Here is a 22,584-nt window from a genome sequence, read left to right on the forward strand (position 1 = left end):
TCTGCTCTTGAATAATCTTGACGTCAAGAAGTAAATTCATGCGTCCCCTTTAAATTGCCCACATTTGTGGGTGGGTCATTGGTATTGAAGTTGATTTACGTTAGCACAATGGCTACAGTAAATCAGATTTGGCCATTTGAGAGAAGACGCTGCCTAAAAGCCCATGGAATCATAATATTGTTATTTTTGGATCCATGTTTGCAATGTGTAAATGGTAAGGCTATGTATATCCCAGGGCTAGGCTTCATCTGGGATTATTTTTTCGATGCTACTTAGCTAGCAAAGTGGTTAGCTGGCGTAAGGCATTACATTAGCTAGCTAATAAGAACGTATGGCTAACATCCATACAATGGTAGAACGCAGGTCTATACAGACGCCTGACAGACAATTTACTGATCCTACTGTAATTTATCTGGCAAGCTTGCTAACGTACAATTGCTCCAGCAAGCTGTGTTTATTACCTTGTTAGCTATAACTGCTAGCTACATGATGCACCCTCCCCCTTATGCCAACCCCCTCTGTCTTCCAGGGTACCTGAGCTCCCCACACGTGGGCCAGGAGCCCCCTTACAGCCGAGATGCTCAGCCAGTCATCACCAGCCCGGTGGTTCCTGCTCCATCATCTGGTAAAATCTCCTCCCCGGCCTCGCCCCATGGGATGTTTTTATCATGTTGACACTGACAGCGCCTCTTTTGAATGCTGCTACTGAATGAAGTCCATGGGACAACCTATAATCTTGTGAATTATTTTGCAGCATCTCCAACTGATTCAGACAGCTATGCTTCCAAATGCCCCAGTGGGGGTCAATGCAACAGACTGCCTGCTGACTGCATCAACTGCAGCTATCACCACAACTGTAGCTATGGCAAACCAGCGTCTTTCTCTTGCAAGGCCAAGAGAGGAGTCCACTGCACAGTGAGTTCATTTCGCCAGTTGGACACAGATTGTTCTTGACAAAGAACAAGGAGCTCCATTTACAAAGAAAGTACATAACTGTAGCACTTTGTCATTGTGCTGTTGATGCTTCAGTATGCTGTTTATTTCTCTCTGCTTGCAGGTGGAGTCAGGGAAGCAGCAGACCAACTTCTCCCTGTCCATCACGTGCCAGTTCTGCTGGCAGCTGGACCTGTCTCAGTACAGGTGCTCCAACTCAACCAGCTGTATGACCGTTGCCTGCCCTCGCAAACGCTACAACGCCACCTGCCAAGTGCTGGACCACGTACACTGCTTAGGTATACACTGACTGTACAGTGTGTCTGGTTCATTATTATTCAGATACATACACACCCCTCCACATGTATTTGGACAGTGATAAATAAATGTAAAAAATGCTTTATACTCCAGCATTTTGGATTTGAGATCAAGTGTTTCATGAGGCAACAGTCCAGAAGTATGTCACCTGTTATTTGAGGGTATTTTCATACGTATGTTTTACCATTTATAAATGAAAGCACATTATGTATGTAGTCCCACCCATGTGAAGTCATAAGTATTTTGAGAAAAATTAAGTATTTGATCCCATATTCTTTGCATGCAATGACTACATCAAGCTTGACTCTACAAACCCCTTGGATGCATTTATAGTTTATTTTGGTAGTGTTCTGGGTTATATTTTGTCGAAAAGTAACAATGGTGAACGATCATTTTCTTTCTAGATAAGTCATGTAGATAAGATACTTCTGAACACAGTTAATCCTGATAATGCAATTAAGAAAAATCATGAATGAATCATGAATAATGAGTGAGATGCCATTCAGAGACAACAAAACGTGCTAACCTTTACCAATAACAGGGGAGAATAGTATTTTTTGGGGGGTATGCTCTTTGTGTCTCTAACCTTCTCACTCATCATTATTCATGATTGAGTCAAGATGATCTATAATCATGTTAGCATCCACATGAATGTCGAAGTGTTCAGAAACATCTTGTATTCTTACTTACAATAAAAGTGACTCCAAAATGGCACAAGACATTATTCACCATTCAGTTCCTGTTGGGCAAAACAAACGGCAAATGCATCCAACAAGGATGTAGAGTCACAAGCTTGATGTAGTTTTGGCGTGCAAGGAATATGGAGCCAAATTCTAAACTTTTGACTACACTATAAGTTAATTTGTCAAAAATCCTTTGACTTCTTCAAATGGGGGGACTAGTTACAGGAAGCGCTTTAAGACCGATATGTATGAAAATACCCTCAAATAAAACATTCTATCTAAAATGCGCTAAATGCTTCACTGTCCAAATGCGTATAGAGGGGAGTGTATACTGTCCAAATGTGTATGGAGGGGAGTGTATACTGTCCAAATGTGTATGGAGGGGAGTGTATACTGTCCAAATGCGTATGGAGGGGAGTGTATACTGTCCAAATGTGTATGGAGGGGAGTGTATACTGTCCAAATGCGTATGGAGGGGAGTGTATACTGTCCAAATGTGTATGGAGGGGAGTGGAAACTGTGCAGTGCATTCATTAAAACTGTATTTTGTTCTCAGGTAAAAGAGTATTTCAGAAACGTTTGTACTGCAACTGGACAGGTGGGTACAAGTGGTCGACAGCACTGGCACTCAGGTAAGACTCCTGCACAAGCACACTGTTAAGGGCAGGCTGTGTGGCATCAATATTAGTCAGAAGCATTTATTTTGGTGCCAAAACTGACTACAAAGTGTAAATAGGACAACATTTTAAGTCAGTATTTTACAAAACTGAGATTTACGGAATCGAGAACAACAGCGTTTTCCTTGGGTTGGGTTTAGATTTCAATTCTGCCCACACAGGACCGCTGTCTGGCATGGCTTGCAGTACTCAAATAATCCAGAGTATAGGTGCACGTGTGCTGCAGTGCACGCTACCCAATCGTAGCAGCAGAATCAACCTACAGCCCTGCCCATTTCTTTACAGTCAGCAGAACTACCAATAATTTACAGTGTTGTGTTGAAAGAACAAGGCTTGTTCATTATAAACGGATGTTTATACGTTTGTGAACTAATGTTAGCATCACAAACACAACTGTCATCAAAGATACTCTAGAAAGGAGGAAATGCATAATGCACTGAGCTTGGAATTCTTGACCAATCACGTTATTGTTGTAATGCTGTGTTACGCTGTTGTTAAGCCGTTCGTCACGCAATCCTTTGTTGAAAGTATAGTGGCTGTTTGGGATATTTTAGCTACGGTGACTGTAGCGGGACAAACAACAATAGCGGCCAGGGTACGATATAGCTAACATAACACACCCACGTTGAACCACACCCCCAAGACACATATTTTTTCATAATGAGTAGCAGAGAAACCCAGGGGAAATCGGTGGGTTCAGCCCCCCTTTAAGACCACCCCACCTGTGTTATAGATTTCTAAAAGTTTCTTTGGGTTTCTTATACTTTGAATATTTTATAAAACATCTTCATCCTTGAAAAATATTCATGAAAATAGTCTCATTTGTAAAGTAAATGAGTGACTAGCACAACAGTCACTCATCTCTTAAGGACAAAAAAAGCAGTGATGAGGAAGGTTAAAAACAGCGAGTGTCCGTCCTACCGCCTCTGACAACAGAACATCAGCCGTCATTTTCTTTTAATTTCCAGACGATTGTACACATTGACTTGCCACCCTTTGTCAACACCAAGCAGGCTTACAGCCAACATTCAATATGGTGCGCCTTCCCGCTTAGATGTCTTTGTCTTCTATGCTCTTCACTGTTACCAGTAGAATCCCAGTTGTTATTGTTGTTTCTATCTGCAGTATTACACTAGGTGGATTTGGGGCTGACCGGTTCTATCTTGGCCAGTGGAGAGAGGGTCTGGGCAAGCTGTTCAGCTTCGGTGGCCTGGGCATCTGGACCCTGATTGATGTGCTGCTGATTGGAGCGGGCTATGTGGGGCCAGCCGATGGCTCCCTCTACATCTGAGACCTGTGATTGATGCCCACTCCACAGGCATGATGGTTGTAGGGTTGATACCCTCTCCATTTCAGTTTAGACTGTCTGACTGTAAAGATCCACTCCATGGAGATGCCATCCCATTATCACACCATCTGCTTGCCCAAACTCCCACTGTCTGCAAAGACTGACTTCTTGTCCCATCTGCCACCAGTGCAGCTTCACGGTCAGCCTTGTCAGGTCCGCCTCTAGATCATCAAGCCCAAGCATCCTTCACTGATATACTGTAATACAAGCTGCACTGAGCATCGTTTTGGAGTTATTTGGTTAATGGTGGTTAGAGTTGGTCAGGCTGATATGGACTGACTGGAGAATGGAAGGTAGGCACAGTTGAGCAGTACTTACTCACTGCATGGTCATGCATAGGAGACCATTAACCATGGCTATTGAACACAAAATGGACTTATTATTATAATACCGATTACAGAAACAAAAGGTGCTTGGAAGAAAAGCAAAGTTTTTCTTCCCTGCAGTTTTTGTAAAAGCATGTGGCACCTGCTAAGTGTGATAGACGGTTATGTGGATAGCAGATCAACCTTTCAGTGTTCTCTCTGCAAACCAACTAGAAAAAAATACTTGAACGGTTATTTTCTTTGGAGTGTAACATTGCAACATGAATGTCAGATTGCTTGTATGAAAATGTGGTTGGGATACAGATTTGGGGAAATTACATGGTGGTTATTATGGCTGGGGCTTATATTGTGTATTTATATTTATTGCATTATGGATGTGCACCACAGGAGGCTGTTAAGGGGAGGACGGCTCATAGTAATGACTGGAACGGGGTGAATGGAACGGCATTAAACACATGGAAACCACGTGTTTGATGTATTTGATACTATTCTGCCCCACACATTACCATGAGCCCGTCCTCCCCAATTAAGGCGCCACCAACCTTCTGTGATGTTCATATGTCAGATTTCAGCATTACATGGCATTGCACTACAGCTCTGCATGCCCAAAACACACAATCTGTTCTCGTAAAGCTGTGCAGGCTTCAACTAGGTCACGAACTGGTTCAGAATGGTTTTAGTACTAGTTTTCAAAGAACTTGTGCAACACTTTTTGTTCTTCATGTAGCTTTCATTATATTATTGTTCATCGCTCAATCGCCCAGCCCGAATGGTTACGATATGTAGCCTCCCATATCCAGAGCTTGAGTATGTGTGCTGCACAAACTGGTAACCTATATTTCTGGTGAAAATGTGTTCATGTTCTGGATTTAAAAAAAACAATTGTAACACTGTAATGACAAAGATGTTTAAGAAAATTGTAAATATTAAACTTGTGATATGTTATTGATCTTTGTGTCTTATTGTGTTTGTATTGTCTAGTATTATAAGCATACTTGACTAAACAAAATCATCTGGTCTGTAATTTCCATGATTGACTTTCACCTCTGTGCTTTTTCACACAGTAAAATGCCCTGCCTCATTGTAATGTTACTGTGGCACATCTTTGATACAGAAATAGAAGCTCACTCCCGTAATTCAACATCTCACTGACTAATGGTTATGTGAATACATACACCATATTACATACAATACCTTCTGCATTGGTCCTAGCATTGCTAGCATGTGTTAGCGCTTCTCATTGGCTGTTCTGCAGTAATTGTCTGTATACGCTCCTCACTCCCACATCACTTACTGTTATGTACCACCTCCAACAGAATATGTGTTTGGCCCATTAATGTTTGAGCTGAATCGACTGACCGCCACCTCTACATTTTGTCTGGCAAGGCTAACCAGTTAGAATAATAAATGCCAGTCATCCTCAGTATGCCACATATCTCACTGAGCATGAATACAACCTGTAAGAAATAGTTTCATATTGGGTTATGTATTGTTAACCAAACACTTGTTCTCAGTTGAGGCTGACGTTTATCTCAACGTGTAGCATCTCAAAATACAAAGGAAATAGAACCACCATATCACCTAGTCATTTCCGATAAAAACATAAAAATACTGTCCAATCGATAAGAATCATGGATGCTATACTAGACAATCAGTGCTGAACAGAACAGGGTGATTCTTTAATTAAATAAAAGTCTTACTGGGTTAACTTACATTTATGGAAACATATTGTGAATATCATTACTCCTATGAGTACATGTGAGTTCTCTTAAGTAATAGGACAGCCATTTGCATGTTCAAATCCATTGAGAGTTAACAATGCTAGATGAATCAGAACACAACTTGCATTGTAGTGAAATCCCCTATGATTAGTTTAGAATTGCTAATCGGGAGTGATGAAGACAAAAGATTGTTCATTCATTCCCGTCTTATGCAATAAACAATTAGTTTGGCATCATTTCACTGGATCTCCCAGTAACAGCAGTAGGCTACTGGTTCCTAGGATGTTATACAGCATACTGAACAAAAATATAAACGCAACATGTAAAGTGTTGGTCCCATGTTTCATGAGCTGAAATAAAAGATCCCAGAAATGTTCCATATGCACAAAAAGCTTATTTCGCTCAAATTTTGTGCACATCCTTGTTAGTGAGCATTTCTTATTTGCTAAGATAATTAATCCACCTGACAGGTGTGGCATATCAAGAATCTACTTAAACAGTATGATCAGTACACAGTGTGCCTTGTGCTGGGGACAAAAGGCCACTAAAATGTGAAGTTTTGTCACACAGCACAATGCCACAGATGTCTCAACTTTTGAAGGAGTGTGCAATTGACATGCTCACTACAGGAATGTCCACGAGAGCTGTTGCCAGATAATTGAATGTTCATTTCTCTACCATAAGCTGTCTCCAATGTCATTTTATAGAATTTGGAAGTACGTCCAATAGGCCTCAACCGCAGACCACATGTATAGCGTTGTGTGGGCCAGCGGTTTACTGATGTGAACAGAGTGCCTCATGGTGGTGGAGTTATGGAATGGCCAGACAACACAATTGCATTTTACCAATGACAATTTGAATGCACAGAGATCTTATAAAGAGATACTGAGGCCCATTGTCGTACCATTCATCTGCCGCCATCAACTCATGTTTCAGCATAATGCACCTCCCCATGTCACAAGGGTCTGTAGGTTTTAGGTTTTATTTATTCGCACCAAAGAAAAGCGAAAGACAAAACAGTACTGATAAAAACTGGTAAAAATGGTGTGCAGGTGCAGTTAGAAGCCCAAAAAGAGCTTGTGAACCACACCACAAATATAATTAAGTTAGTTAATTAGTTAATTAGTTAATATAGTTAATTCTCTATGTGAGGTGCGGCAGTGGGGAGGGTGAAGGTTATTGCAGTGTCGTGTTATATAGACATAAAGATGGATTTCAGAGTGAACCTAGATTAATCCATTGAAGGGTTTAGGTAAACTGTCTGGGAGGTACACAATTCCTGGAAGCTGAAAATGTCCCAATTCTTCCTTTGCATGAATACTGAGACATGTCACCCATTGAGCATGTTTGGGATGCTCTGGATTGACGTGTACAACAGCGTTTTCAAATTCCCGCCAATATACAGCAATTTCACACAGCCATTGAAGAGGATTGGGACAATATTCCACAGGCCACAATCAACAGCCTGATCAACTGTATGTGAAAGAGAGGAGTCTCGCTGCATGAGGAAAATGGTGGTCCCACCAGATACCGACTGGTTTTCTGATGCACGCCCCTAATTTAAAATGTTAAGTTCTGTGACCAACAGATGCATATCTGTATTCCCAATCACGTGAAATCCATACATTAGGGCCTAATGAATGTATTTCAATTGACTGAGTCTTATATGAACTGTAACTGAAATCTTTTTATCACTAGTTCTGACTTCCAATAGTCATACAGTAATAAGTTGATACATGTAGTATCTGTACCCTGATGAAGCTGGATCACATCTGATTTCATAGCATCTCAGCAAGATACTGGATTTGCTTTAGACCTTTATGGTTGCTAAGGAACATTTGAAAGCAATACCAATTAGATCCAGCTATGTAACAGACCTGAAAAATAGCCTGTGTTATAAAATCTGACTGCAATCTGTAAATTACCCAATTTTGCAGAAAACGCTGGTATTGATACCAACATCCAAGCTTTCTTCCAGCTCATGCACTTCTCATCTGTGCAGTCAAGCTCATGTGATAATGGTGGATCATTGTGGAATGTAGCCAATAAGCCACTTTTGTCAGTCTTTTGCATGTGATGGGTATTCATTTAAATCTTACACAATCGTGTAAGCTAATAAAAACACTTGACCTTGCGTTAGGAAGGGGCATCAATCCAATTCGGCCTGTGTCCCTAATCGAAAGGAAATTAAAATGTTGCCACAAGCCAAATGCAATTTTAGTGATTTATTTTGTACAATAAAGAAAATGCACTGCACATTACCCCAGCTCAGATGTCAAGGCAAGCGTTCAAGAGCATCTGCATTGCACACACAAACCTGAACATTGCATCCCTCATATACCCCACTACCAGCATGCTACACACTGATTAACCCAACGTAGCAGGCATAAAAGCAATGCCTGAAACCAGATCCCCTATATACTGAGTCTTGACAAGAAAAAAATAAAATAAAAATAAGTGTCAGGGGAGTTTCTCTTCTACACTGTTCAACCAATCCAGTACATGTGAAGGAGTCAAGATGGAGTGGCATCTTGTTAACATCCAAAAGCGGAAGTCGTGTCACAGGCTCTTTCCATTTCCCCTGGAAACCAGACCATCCAGTTGTTGGGGACTCGGCAGAGGCTATACACTGATAGAAACAGATTCCAGCCAAGGAAGGGCTCTCCCCCCCCCCCCCCCCCATCCAGTATTTCATTTTTGCAGAGCTAGGAGTGGAAACAAGTTAGGCATCCAGGAAACATAACTCAATTAAAAAGGGCAAAATAAAAAAGTAGTCCATGTGAACTGTTCAACCTTCTGGCAGGGAAAGTATGGCCACAGTTTAAGGAGCAAATAACATTGATACTCACAATAGACAAATATAGCAAAAGGCATATGGCGATATCCACACCATGTGCCCATAACACTGTTCACACCATCCATACAAAATGTTATGAGATTTTACACACATACTTTAAGACTGAGGACACTGGAAACTTTCCAATAAAAAAAAAAAAAGTAAAATAGGATTACCGGAGTACATCTCCGCCCACCCCATGCACAACTCCTCAGATGGCAATGGAGGTGTCAAATACAGTACTCAACTTTGAATTTCATAAACTCAAAATATATCTTAAATATTTCATAAATTAGGCATCACCATGTTTTTAAACAAAATATCGTATAAAAGTATAACAAAGACTGACAAAACTCCAAACTATAACATAACAAATCTACGCTCATTCAAATGTGGGGCGGGGGGTGAAGAATGTCAATGTAGTGGCCAAAGGACTGGGTCAAATCTCGTCGCTGTACTCAGTGTACTTCTTTAGAACTGGGGGCATAGACCCCCCGTCTGAGTGTCAGGTTTGGGTAGAAGCAGTCTTCTCTCCCATCTCAGCAACACCAATGGACACACCACAGTGAAAACCACGTGTTCCATCAGGCCCACGCGGTAGACGCATTACACCTGGCGGAAGCCCGTCTGCGCCCTGGATCTTTCGACCCAGCATGGGGCTCCCTACTGGGCTGCTCTCCTGGGAGGCCACCTGCCTGCGCCTCTGGACCCAGGGGCTACCGGACGGCGTCAGGCTGCTGTCTGAGGAGTAGTCCGCCCAACGTCGCCCAGCCTCAGGGCTCAGTCTGCCCTCACTGGCCAAAGGAGACTTATGGGAGTGGGGAGACTTGCGTTGGGAGCATGGGCTGGCCCGAGGGCTCGACCAGGGGCTTGTGCGTGGGGACACAGCTGGGCTCAGGTGATTGTTCTGGAAGGCGGCACCCCCTCCAGTGGGACTTAGCTTATTGACAGAGCAGGATTTGCGGGCCAGTCTGGGGGAGGTGGGGTTGCTCTCAGTATCTGAGGAGCTACAGGCAGAGTCGTCGAGATACTGAAGCTCCCGTACCCGACTGTTGAGTGAGTGGCTCTTCCTCATTCCTCCTCCCTCGTCGCACTGACGCTGATCTTTGGGCACCTTCTTCTTGGGAGGCTTGGTGCCGATCAGGACCACCTTCAACCCCAGAGACCCTGTCCCCTCATCGCTGACCACAGCCTCGTTGGCTCTGACTGCAGCCTCCACCTCTTCATACTCCACGATGGCACACTCCTCAGTGCCCAGCTGTGTGTAGCGGCCACTCAGCTTCTTCAGGTCGGCTGGCAGGTCCTTGCCAGGCTTCAGCACCCTCACAGAGGCAATGGCTCCATATGTTCCAAACGCTTTCAGCAGCAGCTTCATCAGTTGTTCCTGTTGGGTAGCGCCGCCCTCACTCCCGTCGCCAGCCCCACCCTCCATCGCCACACCCAGCTCTGGCCAGCTCTGCAGCTCGCTGAGTAGCAGCATGCGGCTTGGCAGAGACTCGCTGGAAAAAACGGGCACTGTTGATCTGCGACGCACTTTGCGCCCCTCATCGTTTAGCTCAAGTATTGTCGAGTGGCGCAGAGCATATGCAGTTGTTCGCCAGTCTCGTGTCAAGTGCTTCACCTGGGAAGAAAATAACTTTGTTAGAGATGATCGGAAGTGAAAGTCAGTACTTTTACAGGCAGCATCCTGTATGATAGAACTTCCTTGGTTTTATCATACATCCTGAAAACTAAAAAGCCTTTGTTCTGATAGCAGTATGATAACATAAGCAGCCACAGATCTAGAATGAGATTATTTTTCTATGTAATCAACAGCTATCAAAAGGCAAATCAAGTTACTGGCTACTACAGAAGTGTTTAACAGTTCCTAAAATAAAAAATGTAAAACATTTTAAATACAGCAACATAGTGCCATTATTGTTAGCTCCTCTTAGAAACTAAATAAACATTTACAGTATTCATGCAGCTGTGAACATTAGAAATTAAACCAGTAGAGGAGAAAAACAGATCTTATTCTTGGAAGTGTAAACTAAAAAAGGAAACAGCTAAAATCAATGAGTATGTTTGAGCCTCATTCACACCAGATGGTCCCGCCTCCAACCCATGTGAAAAAGCACTTCCTAGCCCCAACAGCTTGCCATATTGACACTAGGAACAGCTGTTGCATTCAGTTATACGAGACCCCAGGGTATTCAATTGATATTCCAATTTCAAAATCAAGAAACCAAACTGTCAGCAGGAGATCAAACATTACCTTCTTGAAAGAGGTAAGCAGTTTGACACTGACGAAGCCCAGCTTGTTGCGTCGGACGTGTTTGAGCAGGAAGGCATCGTGCTCCAGGTTCTCATCCGACAGGTAGTACTCGATCTGGGCCACCAGCTTCTGGGTCAGCTCTGGGTCTGGGGGCTGCCAGCTCTCCTCCTCCAGCTCCCCACCACTCGTGCCAGCGCCACTGAGAAAGAAACAGTTAACATGCCAGTTCACAAAGACAAGGCAGGAGCTTAACCGATTTGGCAGGAGAACTGATCAAAACAGCCTCAGTCATTACCCATAGAAACATCCTTAAAAGCACTGCCATCTTGACTCTTTCCTCATTTCATTTTGAGATTCTTCCTGTGACAGTAGTGACAGGCTGCCTAACCACGGTGTGACCGTCACACTGCTCTCTGCCAGAACCGCAACACCACAGGGTGTCCCACCAACATGAACAGAAATCATTAAGACCTCCATCTGAAGAGTGCAGAGTCACTGATCTCCACACTACATGCCTCCCCCACAGGGACAGGGCTATTTACCATATCAGCCAGACTTTAAAAATCAAACAATGCAGTCATTTACTGCCTACAACACCAAATCAAAGGTTTAATCAAAGCTCTATTGACAGAGGGCTTTAAAATTTGCGCAGGTATGCCAAGCTGGCATCTCCGGCTGTAATAAGAGTGAAGGTCTGAATGACACTACTGTGTGGATGAGTCATCCTCCTCACACAGCGATCCCATCCCACAGGCTAGGCAAGCCACTGGTTGAACACCCCAGACAGAACAGACAACGTAATGATCACAGCATCCAACCCACTGTTTTAAATTCAGGGGAAGCCCTGCGCAACACCTCCCCCGCACACAACACCACTGTAAAGGGACCAATTATCGTAGACAGTTATCCTCTGCGATTCTCCCCTGACACAATAAACTAGTCAATAGTATCAACGAGTAGTTCACTGGTTACAAAAGTATCACGTGAAAACTGTTAATGTTCCATGCCCCCAAACAAGTGCAACATTGTTGCAAGTGAGGAACACCGCAAGACTGATGTATTGGCTGACCTGGCTAAGAATATTAATTCATTTCAGACTACCTAAATTAAACATACCAACCACGTAGCCTATACATTAGCACTGGGTCACAGGAATTTACAAGGGCAAAAATAGCCAGCCTGGTCTCAGACTAGACGTCACATAGTAAATGTAAATCCGAACACGCAATTTAGTAGAATAGGTTTCGTTTGGTTAAAACAGAAGACTAGTTAAGGCAAAAATCGAAAGTATGGTGGTTAGTCTGCAAATCTCTAGCAATCCAAAGGTTGTGTGTTAGAATTTAATCACGGATTACTACTTTCCATGATAGCTAACCCTCCCCCTTTAACCCAGTGTTTCCCAACGCCAGTCCTCGAGTACCCCCAACAGTATGCATTTGCATTGTAGCCCCAGGACAAGCAGACCTGATTCTACTTGTCACTAATCAGGCCCTTAGAGGCTACAACAGAAATGTGTGCTGGAGGGGGGGGGGGGGGTACTAGAGAACTGGAGTTGGAAACCACTGCTTTACCCACCTAGTTAACATTAACCACAACAAAGACAAATAAATGTGGAATTTTAAACATGTCACATTTTGCAAATTCGTAATATTGTAAGAATTATAATTCCTAACATGTCATACAACGTGGATGATGACATCCACAAATGAATACATACCATACGAAACGTCACACTAATAGGAGTGTCCAGGGTTGACATTTACTATGTTACGTCTACCCCCGAGTCCAGGTTGAAATAGCAGGGGATGACGCAGGGGAATTAGAGCAATGAGTGTAAAGGTGCCATCCAAATCGGCCTCTGTCTTTTACGTCAATGGGATTACAATGCCCGTCTACAGGTGGTTAGAAACTGTCTGGCAATTACCATAGCCCTTCACTGTGGAATTGAAGTTCACACTAAAATAACACAACAAAATAAAGTACTGCAGTATTTTAGCCTACGGGGTTAATTGCAATAACAAACAATCAGATAACGTTAAAAATGAGTATATAGTCAGACATGCCATTAGAAGACCAAGCATTTACCTGGATTTATCATGTCTTCCAAATTCGTCTTCACTACAGCTGCCTCCGAGAAAATCGAGATTGTTTGAGGACACCTCCTCTGGTTCCTCGTCGTCTGCCGCCTGAATAGCCACTGTTATCGTCACTTGAGTCCCCATCTCTTGCAGGTGTTGATCCACAATTATCACCTCGTCGATTTCCCGTCCCGCTGACGAACCTGAGACAGATTCGATATGTTTCCGAAACTCCATGGTGGCACTCGTCATTTTACCCGAAATAAATGCGTTTTCTCCCGGTTTGTTCACTTTCTCCTCGGCTACACCAGTGGTAGTGCTTTCCTGAATGCCTTTATTCCTTGTACTACAACAATTGAAGTCTGTAGAACACGGGGCACATACACCTCGACGCCTTTGACACCCACACCGGTGGATGGTCAAGGAAGTCCCGAAGATGCGCTCCACAGCTGGCCAGAGCCCCCAAATTCTACCCCACGGAGAACCCTGGGGTGGCGTGGAGTTAGCAGCTAGCGAGACGCAGCTAGGAGCTGGGGAGACGGAGGGGATAGAGCGGTCTTGTGTTGCTACTTCCTGATATGTAAGAAGCGATCTGCTTTTGAAACGAGCTCTGGGATTGGGCCATGTCATCTTTCCGCACTCATCCCCAACCCACCAGCAAAACCCAAGATGAAGCCAAGAGGGAGGGAGGAGAAAATGGAGACAACGGATAAATGCGTTTACCAATGCTTGCATTTTTGTGTATTTTACCCTTTGTCACTATTTCTAGTTAAGAAATGGCTGCTATTTCACACGTGTCCTAAATAGGGGGAAGTAGAAGTGTAAATTACACGTGCTGTTCTGCAATTGGGGAAATTGCAATGCACCAATCATGAAGGCTGACACATTTCTCTGAACCTGCAAATTGGATAATAGGCTTTTAGCGTTAGAGCGCAGGGGTTGTTGAGGGATTTGTGTATACAGTGTCATGAGGCATTAGTGTCAGCAGTGGCTTTTACTATGAGATGATGTGTAGGCCTATAAAAAAGTAGCCCTTTGCAACAAAATTATTAACACAGATTTGAAGATGTCAGGATTTGGCATTGGTAATGCTAATGATCCAATTCATGGTCTGTTATCTCCAAGCCTACACCCCATTGGCCCAAACCTTTAGTGCGCTTATGACACTCGCTGACTGTTTTTAATTGTAGGTGTGTATCATATCCTACATGGACTCTTAAACCATCACCCACACCACAACTGCTACACCATTGCTAATACTGTTGCCAAGCCTGAGATTACTTGATGTTTTTTCCACCCTGTTGGCAAGAGTTGTACAGCTGGTGGACTGACTCATACTCTGAAGCACATGTCCTGCTGCAGCAGCCACAGTGGCAGTGTCATACCTCCCAGTGCCACAAGCCAGGAGCAGACATCAATCAGATAATGGCCCTGCAGGAAGATGTTCCAACCAACCCTTCAACAACTTATCTGTCAGGTGTCTGCAGCAGGAAACAACCCCAATAGAGACAAGGGTTGCACCCCAAATGGCACCATATTTCCTTTAAAGTGCACTACAATTGACCAGGGCCCATAGGGAATAGGCTGCTATTTGGGACACCTTTGTCAGGAGTAAGCTGATTTGCTGTAAACTGAGCTGAGTTAAAATGAGCACCCCTCTCTTGATCAGAGAGCTGGTATTTCCTCTTTGTTCAGACTGAATGCAATTGTGACTACTATTCGCCTACACTTAACATTCAACAACAAGGGTGTACTTTTGTAATCCTTCTCGCTACTACAAATATCTTACATATGTTGATTTATTTTAAATGTACACATGTTTTTGTCTGTATGATTTTGTCCATTCTGGACATCTGGATAGAGAAAGCTTTACAAGGTTTAATTTACCATCTACACTTTAGTTATATCTGATATGTGTTTTTCCTGTGTCCCAGTTGTGAAAAATCTGAAAGGAAGTATATAAATCAGTAATCATGAGATTCTTAGGAACATTGTGAAATGTTTTGCTTTTTGAGCTTGTGAATGTGATGCAATCTTTCACAAAATCATCTGATACATGATTGGGCAATCCTGCCTTGAATGAAAGACATTTGGAGTAAAGTTGAAGGAAAATATGCATGTATGTCTTTGCAAATATACATACCCTGGTGATAATAGAGAATCCTTTGTGAGTCTGTCCAAGGTGACTGTCAGAAGGTGTGTGTTTCTCATCCATGCAGACATGTACGTAAGCTATTACTGTATGTGGAACAAACTGACACTGTGGGTCCAGACTACAGCACCTTTCTTTGACAGAAAATCTCTATTGTTCGCAGTCTGTAAATGCCCTGTGCTGTAACCTACAGTATATAACACACTACTGATATTGAAGGGTTTGCTTAATGCTATAGTCATCAAAAAATACAATGTTTCTTTCTTTTGTCTTATTAAGGATTCTGTTTCTCCCTAAAGGATTCTAGATCTTATGTTTTTCGATTTACAGATGAGTGCAGCATTTTACTTCTGCTCCACATCACTCCCTCATTCTGAGCCAGACAAGATATTTATAGACCGCTGTACCCCAGAGAGCTCTGACTGGCCAAGTCCCCCCATGCATAATACATAACGACAGACAATTTACATTGATCCCTGTGTCTTAGTGGTATATTTTTTATTGGCAATTGTGAGATATATATCACATTCATATAATCCCTTATAAAATGGCTGCAGAAGTGGTTGATTGCAGAACCATAATTATGAGCTTTGATGTGGGACAATTATCTCTGAAGTATACTGACCATTATTTTTTGTGTATGTGGTAAATAAATGATTACAAAAGTGACATTGTGTCACAACAGAAGTAGCTAGGTCAATTGTGGAAGAACTGTCATTTATATAGAGCATTCCATTATCTGCTTGTCACATAAAGATTACAACATCATCTCCCACAATTGTATCAGTTTTATGAATAGTTGATTCTTTTGATGAGCATGTGTGTGGGATGTCTCTTTGATGAGTCTGAGTGAGAGTCCTTTCCTAGCACTTATATTTTCCAGCTGAGACAGTATAACCAAAGCTTTACAACAATGAGAGGGTCACCGGTGGAGAGTGTTTTTCTTTAAAAAAGTGTTTATGAATGCATCAATAATGATGTAAGAGGACATGGCTCTGAAATCTACCGAGGTAAAGACTGTTTCAGGTTGGATATTCGCCTGTAGTTTTCCTTACCTCCACCAACAGCAGTTAGGGACCATCAACATAGTGATAAATCACATTTTTCAAAATTCAATAGCTCTTTAACCATTACTCCTAACACTTTCAAAACTAGTTGTAGCCAACCCATGGCATAGATGCACATTGCACACCCTTTAGTTTGTCCATTTTTTTCTCACATGGTTTTACATTAATTTTTCAAAATGTAGAATTTCAATAGCTCCTTGGTCATGTGACCTAATGTCCGCTGACTACCCTTCTATATTGCACCCTCTTGTTTGTGTACTGTAAAATCACGTGGTGTAACGTACATTTTTCATAGTTTCACATTTGCAATAGCTCCTTGGTCATGTCAATTACACACCTAAGAAGCATACAGTGGATATACACCCATATTGCATAACCTCTAGTCATGTATCTTCTATATTGTTGTACATTATTATTAGTTTGACAATTAGGGACAATCAGTCCAGTGTTGTGTTTACCCATTTCTTTAATATTTATCTACAATAATTGGTAGTTCTAAATACTTATTTTCCCTGTTTTTTATTTTTCCACAGTATTTAACAGTGGTACACAATAGGAGAGAGACAGATAATATCTCCTTTCGTCGTTAATATCAACCATAAATGAAAAGGGCAAAGTACGAGAGTCATGTTATTAATTGTCCAAAGCAGGGATGGAGAGTGAGCTAGTGAGGTAGGCTGCAGTGGGTTTGCTGGTCAATACATATACTGAACATTTAACCACAGTATTGTTGGCCAGTAAATCAATGAATACAAATATAATATTGACAAATTAAGCAAATTGTAGACCTTTAATCTTTTCCAACATGCCAACAGAAATGTAACTTCAATTATGTATGAAACATTTCACCGTGTTAAGTTTCTCTGTATCCCTGGTTGATGTACATGTCAGAGCCTCTTCAGTGTGGATGGGGTATAGCATACATTTTCAACAACAAAGACTGCACTTCCAGTTTGTGTTCTTTACTCTGTTGAACTCTTTTGTCTTCATTCCTAGTTACAGCACATGGAACCACCGTTGGCATGCAAAACATTCAATCAAAACAAAACAAAGTGTAACACGTTGTAAATAATATCAAATATCAATGCAGTATGACAAATTAGCCATCCATTGTGTTATATTATAAATAGTCTTACATGCCGTCACTGTTGTCAAAATATTATAAACATGTTAAATAAAGTTACTAACCCAGTCAGTCTTTGGGCCACATCCAGGTTCTTTATCAGTGGCACACATGAAGCAGTTGTTGGCTTTGTTGAACTATGAAATCATATGCATGAACTGAACATGTGGCTGTCCCACACAACTACACAAAAATAAAGAATTTACATTTACTTTGAATTAAATGTCATTAACAGACATTTTTAGTATATCCTCAGCCATTTCTTTTCTCAGTAAATGTACAGTCGTGGCCAAAAGTTTTGAGAATGATTACAAATATTAATTTTCAAAGTCTGCTGCCTCAGTTTGTATGATGGCAATTTGCATTTACTCCAGAATGTTATGAATAGTGATCAGATGAATTGCAATTAATTGCAAAGTCCCTCTTTGCCATGCAAATTAACTGAATCCCCAAAAAACATTTCCACTGCATTTCAGCCCTGCCACAAAAGGACCAGCTGACAACATGTCTGTGATTCTCTCGTTAACACAGGAGTGAGTGTTGACGAGAACAAGGCTGGAAATCACTCTGTCATGCTGATTGAGTTCGAATAACAGACTGGAAGCTTCAAAAGGAGGGTGGTGCTTGGAATCATTGTTCTTCCTCTGTCAATCATGGTTACCTGCAAGGAAACACGTGCCATCATCATTGCTTTGCACAAAAAGGGCTTCACAGGCAAGGATATTGCTGCCAGTAAGATTGCACCTAAATCAACCATTTATCAGATCATCAAGAACTTCAAGGAGAGCGGTTCAATTGTTGTGAAGGGCGCCCAAGAAAGTCCAGCAGCGCCAGGACTGTCTCCTAAAGTTGATTCAGCTGCGGGATCGGGGCACCACCAGTACAGAGCTTGCTCGGGAATGGCAGCAGGCAGGTGTGAGTGCATCTGCACGCACAGTGAGGCAAAAACTTTTGGAGGATGGCCTGGTGTCAAGAAGGGCAGCAAAGAAGCCACTTATCTCCAGGAAAAACATTCTGCAAAAGGTACAGGGATTGGACTGCTGAGGACCGGGGTACTGTCATTTTCTCTGATTAATCCCCTTTCCGATTGTTTGGGTCATCCGGAAAAAAGCTTGTCCAGAGAAGACAAGGTGAGCGCTACCATCAGTCCTGTGTCATGCCAACAGTAAAGCATCCTGAGACCATTCATGTGTGGAGTTGCTTCTCAGCCAAGGGAGTGGGCTCACTCACAATTTTGCCTAAGAACACAGCCACGAATAAAGAATGGTACCAACACATCCTCCAAGAGCACCTTCTCCCAACCATCCAGGAACAGTTTGGTGATGAACAATATATTTTACAGCATGATGAAGCACCTTGCCATAAGGTAAAAGTGATAACTAAGTGGCTCGGGAAACCAAACATCGATAATTTGGGTCCATGACCAGGAAACTCCCCAGACCTTAATCCCATTGAGATCTCTATGTAGATTCAGGTTGTATAAAGTAACTCTTGAATAAGATTTTTTTCCTGTTTGTTTCGAGGTAACAATGGCAATTTGGGTCTTCAGTGGTGTTGTTTGCTGGAATAAATTGTATGCTTCATGATTAGAAGAATAAGAGTGATTGCAAGGCACATTAAGTACTGTTTGAGAGTAGCAGAGGCAGTTAAAGGTCCAGTGCAGTCAAACATGTGTTTTAATATATATTTCCACACTATGCGGTTGGAAAATACTGTGAAATGCTGATAATGCCATTTTAACGTAAGAGCTGTTTGAACAGTTTTCCCCTTCCCACTCAGACCATTCCCAGACAGTCCTAGCAAAATTCTTGCTTGAGAAATTGCTCTTTGCTAAGAAGCTATTTTAATTGAAAACGATCACAGTGAGCTACTTAATTATTACCCAGAAATGATTTGATATTGAAATAAAAACATCTGCATTGGACCTTTAAGGAGCAGTAAATATTGTATGTTGAAGGATGGGGTTCAATTATTATTTTTTTTTACCTTCTAGTAACACATTCAAACTTAGAAACAATGACAGACAGTCATTTACAGTTATAAGTGACAATACCTGCCGTCTTGGATTTGGCAGGAATTGAACTGCAGACACCAGTGTTGGACTTGCATTTAATGTATTCTTGCACAAAAACCTTCACATAGCACAACACATTGTTTGTAGCAAGTATCAATGCATTAAGTGATTTGGTTTGTGTGAACTGCTGCAAAATGCAGGTATTTGCACAGCATAGATTCCCAAAGCTTCTGTTAAAGTTTATCATTGAATCCATGTCTTATTCAACACAACATTTCTGTTAATAATCTTCTGTAAGTGAAAATGGGTAATGTTGAGATTTACATTGAGAGAGCAGTAGGGCTGTAAAAAGTCATACTTAATATCATGTTTACATCAGTAATACCACTGGTATGTTGTTTTTTCCTGTCTACCAATCCTTCTCTCCTCACGTTTGAGGCAGGGGTGTCTGCTCTTTGCACATAGCTGTTCTTTGTATTCTTCCTCAGTAGGGGAAACTAGGAATCAGCTCAGGTCTCTTGGAGACAAGACCAATAATGTGGCATCTTGTAAGCAGACAACATGATGTCCTGTTAAAGCATCATTTGCGTCACTTCAGTGTGGATCCCTATTGAGTCGACCACTTTCCTGAATGAATTGAGGGAGCTCACCATTTCTTAATTTCAGTGCCACGTTTGCCCCAGGCAACAGGCAGTCTTACTGGCCCTTTGCAGAGTCCCGTTTGCAATTCGTAGAGACAAGGAGAGGTCAAAAGGCCCTCATTTGGGTAACATTTGATTAATGTACTCTGTAAGTGCACAGTTCTCGCAAGACTTGAGAGGTGTAATAATTGAGAATTTGTGGTCAATCCTCAAGAGGCTGGTGGACAAACACAAACCCACAAATTCTGACAAACTCCAAGCATTAATTATGCAAGAATGGTCTGCCATCAGTCAGGACGTGGCCCAGAAGTTAATTGACAGCATGCCAGGGCGGATTGCAGAGGTCTTGAAAAATAAGTGTAAAACAGTGAAAATATTGACTCTTTGCATCAACTTCATGTCAATAAAAGCCTTTGACACTTATGAAATGCTTGTAATTATACTTCCGTATTCCATAGTAACATCTGACAAAAATATCTAAAGACACTGAAGCAGCAAACTTTGTGGAAATTAATATTTGGCCACAACTTTTTGGCCACAATTCTAGATTTAATTTTGGATTGGAGATGCTTAATATGAGTCTGGAAGGAGAGTTTACAGTCTAATCAGACACCTAAGTATTTGAGGTTGCCCACATATTATAAGTCAGAACCGTCCAGAGTAGTGATGCTATGCGGGTGGGCAGATGCGGGCAGCGATCGTTTGAAGAGCATGCATTTAGTTTTACTTGCATTTAAGAGCAGTTGGAGGCCACGGAAGGAGAGTTTTATGGCATTGAAGCTCATTTGGAGGTTAGTTAACACAGTGTCCAAAGAAGGGCCAGAAGTATACAGAATGGTGTCGTTTGCGTAGAGGTGGATCAGAGAATCACCAGCCGCAAGAGCTACATCATTGATGTATACAGAGAAGAGAGTCGGCCCGAGAATTTAACCCTGTGGCATCCCCATAGAGACTGCCAGAGGTCCGGACAACAGGTCCTCCCATTTGACACACTGAATTCTATCTGAGAAGTAGTTGGTGAACCAGGCGAGACAGTCATTTGAGAAACCAAGGCTGTTCAGTCTGCCGATAAGAATGCTGTGATTGACAGAGTCGAAAGCCTTGGCCAGATCGATGGATACGGCTGCACAGTATTGTCTTTTGTCGATGGCGATTAAGATATCGTTAAAGACCTTGAGCGTGGCTGAGGTGCACGCATGACCAGCTTGAAACCAGATTGCATAGCGGAGAAGGTACTGTGGAATTCGAAATGGTGATCTGTTTGTTAACTTGGCTTTCGAAGACCTTAGAAAGGCAGGGTAGGATAGAGATAGGTCTGTAACAGTTTGGGTCTAGAGTGTCTCCCCCTTTGAAAAAGGGGATGACCGCGGCAGCTTTCCAATCTTTGGGGATCTCAGACGATACGAAAGAGAGGTTGAACAGGCTAGTAATAGGGGTTGCAACAATTGCGGCGGGTAATTTTAGAAAGAGAGTGTTCAGATTGCCTAGCCCAGCTGATTTGTAGGGGTCCAGATTTTGTAGCTCTTTCAGAAAATCATGTGGATTTGAGTGAAGGAGAAATAGGGGAGGTTTGGGCAAGTTGCTGTGGGGGGTGCAGAGCTGTTGACCGGGGTAGGGGTAGCCAGGTGGAAACCAAGCCCAGCCTTAGAAAAATGCTTATTGAAATTCTCGATAATCATAGATTTATCGAAGGTGACAGTGTTTCCTAGCCTCAGTGCAGTGGGCAGCTGGGAGGTGGTGCTCTTATTCTCCATGGACTTTTTTTTGGAGTTTGTTCTACAGGATGCAAATTTCTGTTTGAAAAAGCTAGCCTTGCTTTCTTAACTGCCTGTATATATTGGTTCCTAACTTCCCTGAAAAGTTGCATATTGTGGGGGCTATTCGATGCTAATTCAGTACACCACAGGATGTTTTTGTGCTGGTCAAGGGCAGTCAGGTCTGGAGTGAACCAAGGGCTATAGCTGTTCCTGGTTCTACATTTTTGAATGGGGCATGCTTATTTAAGATGGTGAGGAAAGCACTTTTAAAGAATAACCAGGCATCCTCTACTGACGGAATTCGGTCAATATCTTTCCAGGATACCCGGGCCAGGTCGATTAGAAAGGCCTGCTCGCTGAAGTGTTTTAGGGAGCGTTTGACTGTGATGAGGGGTGGTCGTTTGACTGCGGATCCATTACTGACGCAGGCAATGAGGCAGTAATCGCTGAGATCCTGGAGGAAGACAGCAGAGGTGTATTTAGAGGACAAGTTGGTCAGGATGAAATCTATGAGGGTGCCCGAGTTTACGGATTTGGGGTTGTACCTGGTAGGTTCCATGATAATTTGGGTGAGATTGAGGGCATCTAGCTTAGATTGTAGGACGGCCGAGGTGTTAAGCATGTCCCAGTTTAGGTCACCTAACATTACAAACTCT

At 42.4% G+C, this 22,584-nt stretch overlaps 2 protein-coding genes across 2 annotated transcripts; one reads left to right on the plus strand and one right to left on the minus strand.

The window, feature by feature from the left end:
* Positions 1–46: 46 nt before the first annotated feature.
* Positions 47–5,239, plus strand: LOC110506711 (TM2 domain-containing protein 3). Its single transcript, XM_021586528.3, has 6 exons — positions 47–214; positions 530–625; positions 755–915; positions 1,058–1,232; positions 2,491–2,566; positions 3,737–5,239. The coding sequence occupies exons 1-6, from the start codon at positions 109–111 to the stop codon at positions 3,900–3,902; spliced, it is 780 nt and encodes a 259-aa protein (XP_021442203.3). The 5' UTR covers positions 47–108; the 3' UTR covers positions 3,903–5,239.
* A 2,977-nt stretch (positions 5,240–8,216) lies between these two features.
* LOC110506712 (la-related protein 6) lies at positions 8,217–15,672 on the minus strand. Its single transcript, XM_036963873.2, has 3 exons — positions 13,182–15,672; positions 11,097–11,295; positions 8,217–10,463 (listed from the first exon to the last, which is right to left on the minus strand). The coding sequence occupies exons 1-3, from the start codon at positions 13,907–13,909 to the stop codon at positions 9,348–9,350; spliced, it is 2,043 nt and encodes a 680-aa protein (XP_036819768.2). The 5' UTR covers positions 13,910–15,672; the 3' UTR covers positions 8,217–9,347.
* Positions 15,673–22,584: the final 6,912 nt, after the last annotated feature.

Source organism: Oncorhynchus mykiss, chromosome 26 (genome assembly GCF_057628025.1).
Source record: "Oncorhynchus mykiss isolate SJ-2025 chromosome 26, ASM5762802v1, whole genome shotgun sequence".
NCBI lineage: Eukaryota > Metazoa > Chordata > Actinopteri > Salmoniformes > Salmonidae > Oncorhynchus > Oncorhynchus mykiss.

What these genes read in the sequence shown, in the direction of transcription:
- LOC110506712 (XM_036963873.2), bottom strand. Translation starts at nt 13,909, where the DNA reads ATGCAAGCATTGGTAAACGCATTTATCCGTTGTCTCCATTTTCTCCTC. An exon ending in GGAAGACATGATAAATCCAG is followed by an intron (nt 11,296 to 13,181) that starts GTAAATGCTTGG and finishes TTTCTTTCTCAG; the next exon opens with TGGCGCTGGCACGAGTGGTG. An exon ending in TGCTTACCTCTTTCAAGAAG is followed by an intron (nt 10,464 to 11,096) that starts GTAATGTTTGAT and finishes TTTTCTTCCCAG; the next exon opens with GTGAAGCACTTGACACGAGA.
- LOC110506711 (XM_021586528.3), top strand. Translation starts at nt 109, where the DNA reads ATGGCTACAGTAAATCAGATTTGGCCATTTGAGAGAAGACGCTGCCTA. An exon ending in ATGTTTGCAATGTGTAAATG is followed by an intron (nt 215 to 529) that starts GTAAGGCTATGT and finishes TCTGTCTTCCAG; the next exon opens with GGTACCTGAGCTCCCCACAC. An exon ending in TCGACAGCACTGGCACTCAG is followed by an intron (nt 2,567 to 3,736) that starts GTAAGACTCCTG and finishes TTCTATCTGCAG; the next exon opens with TATTACACTAGGTGGATTTG.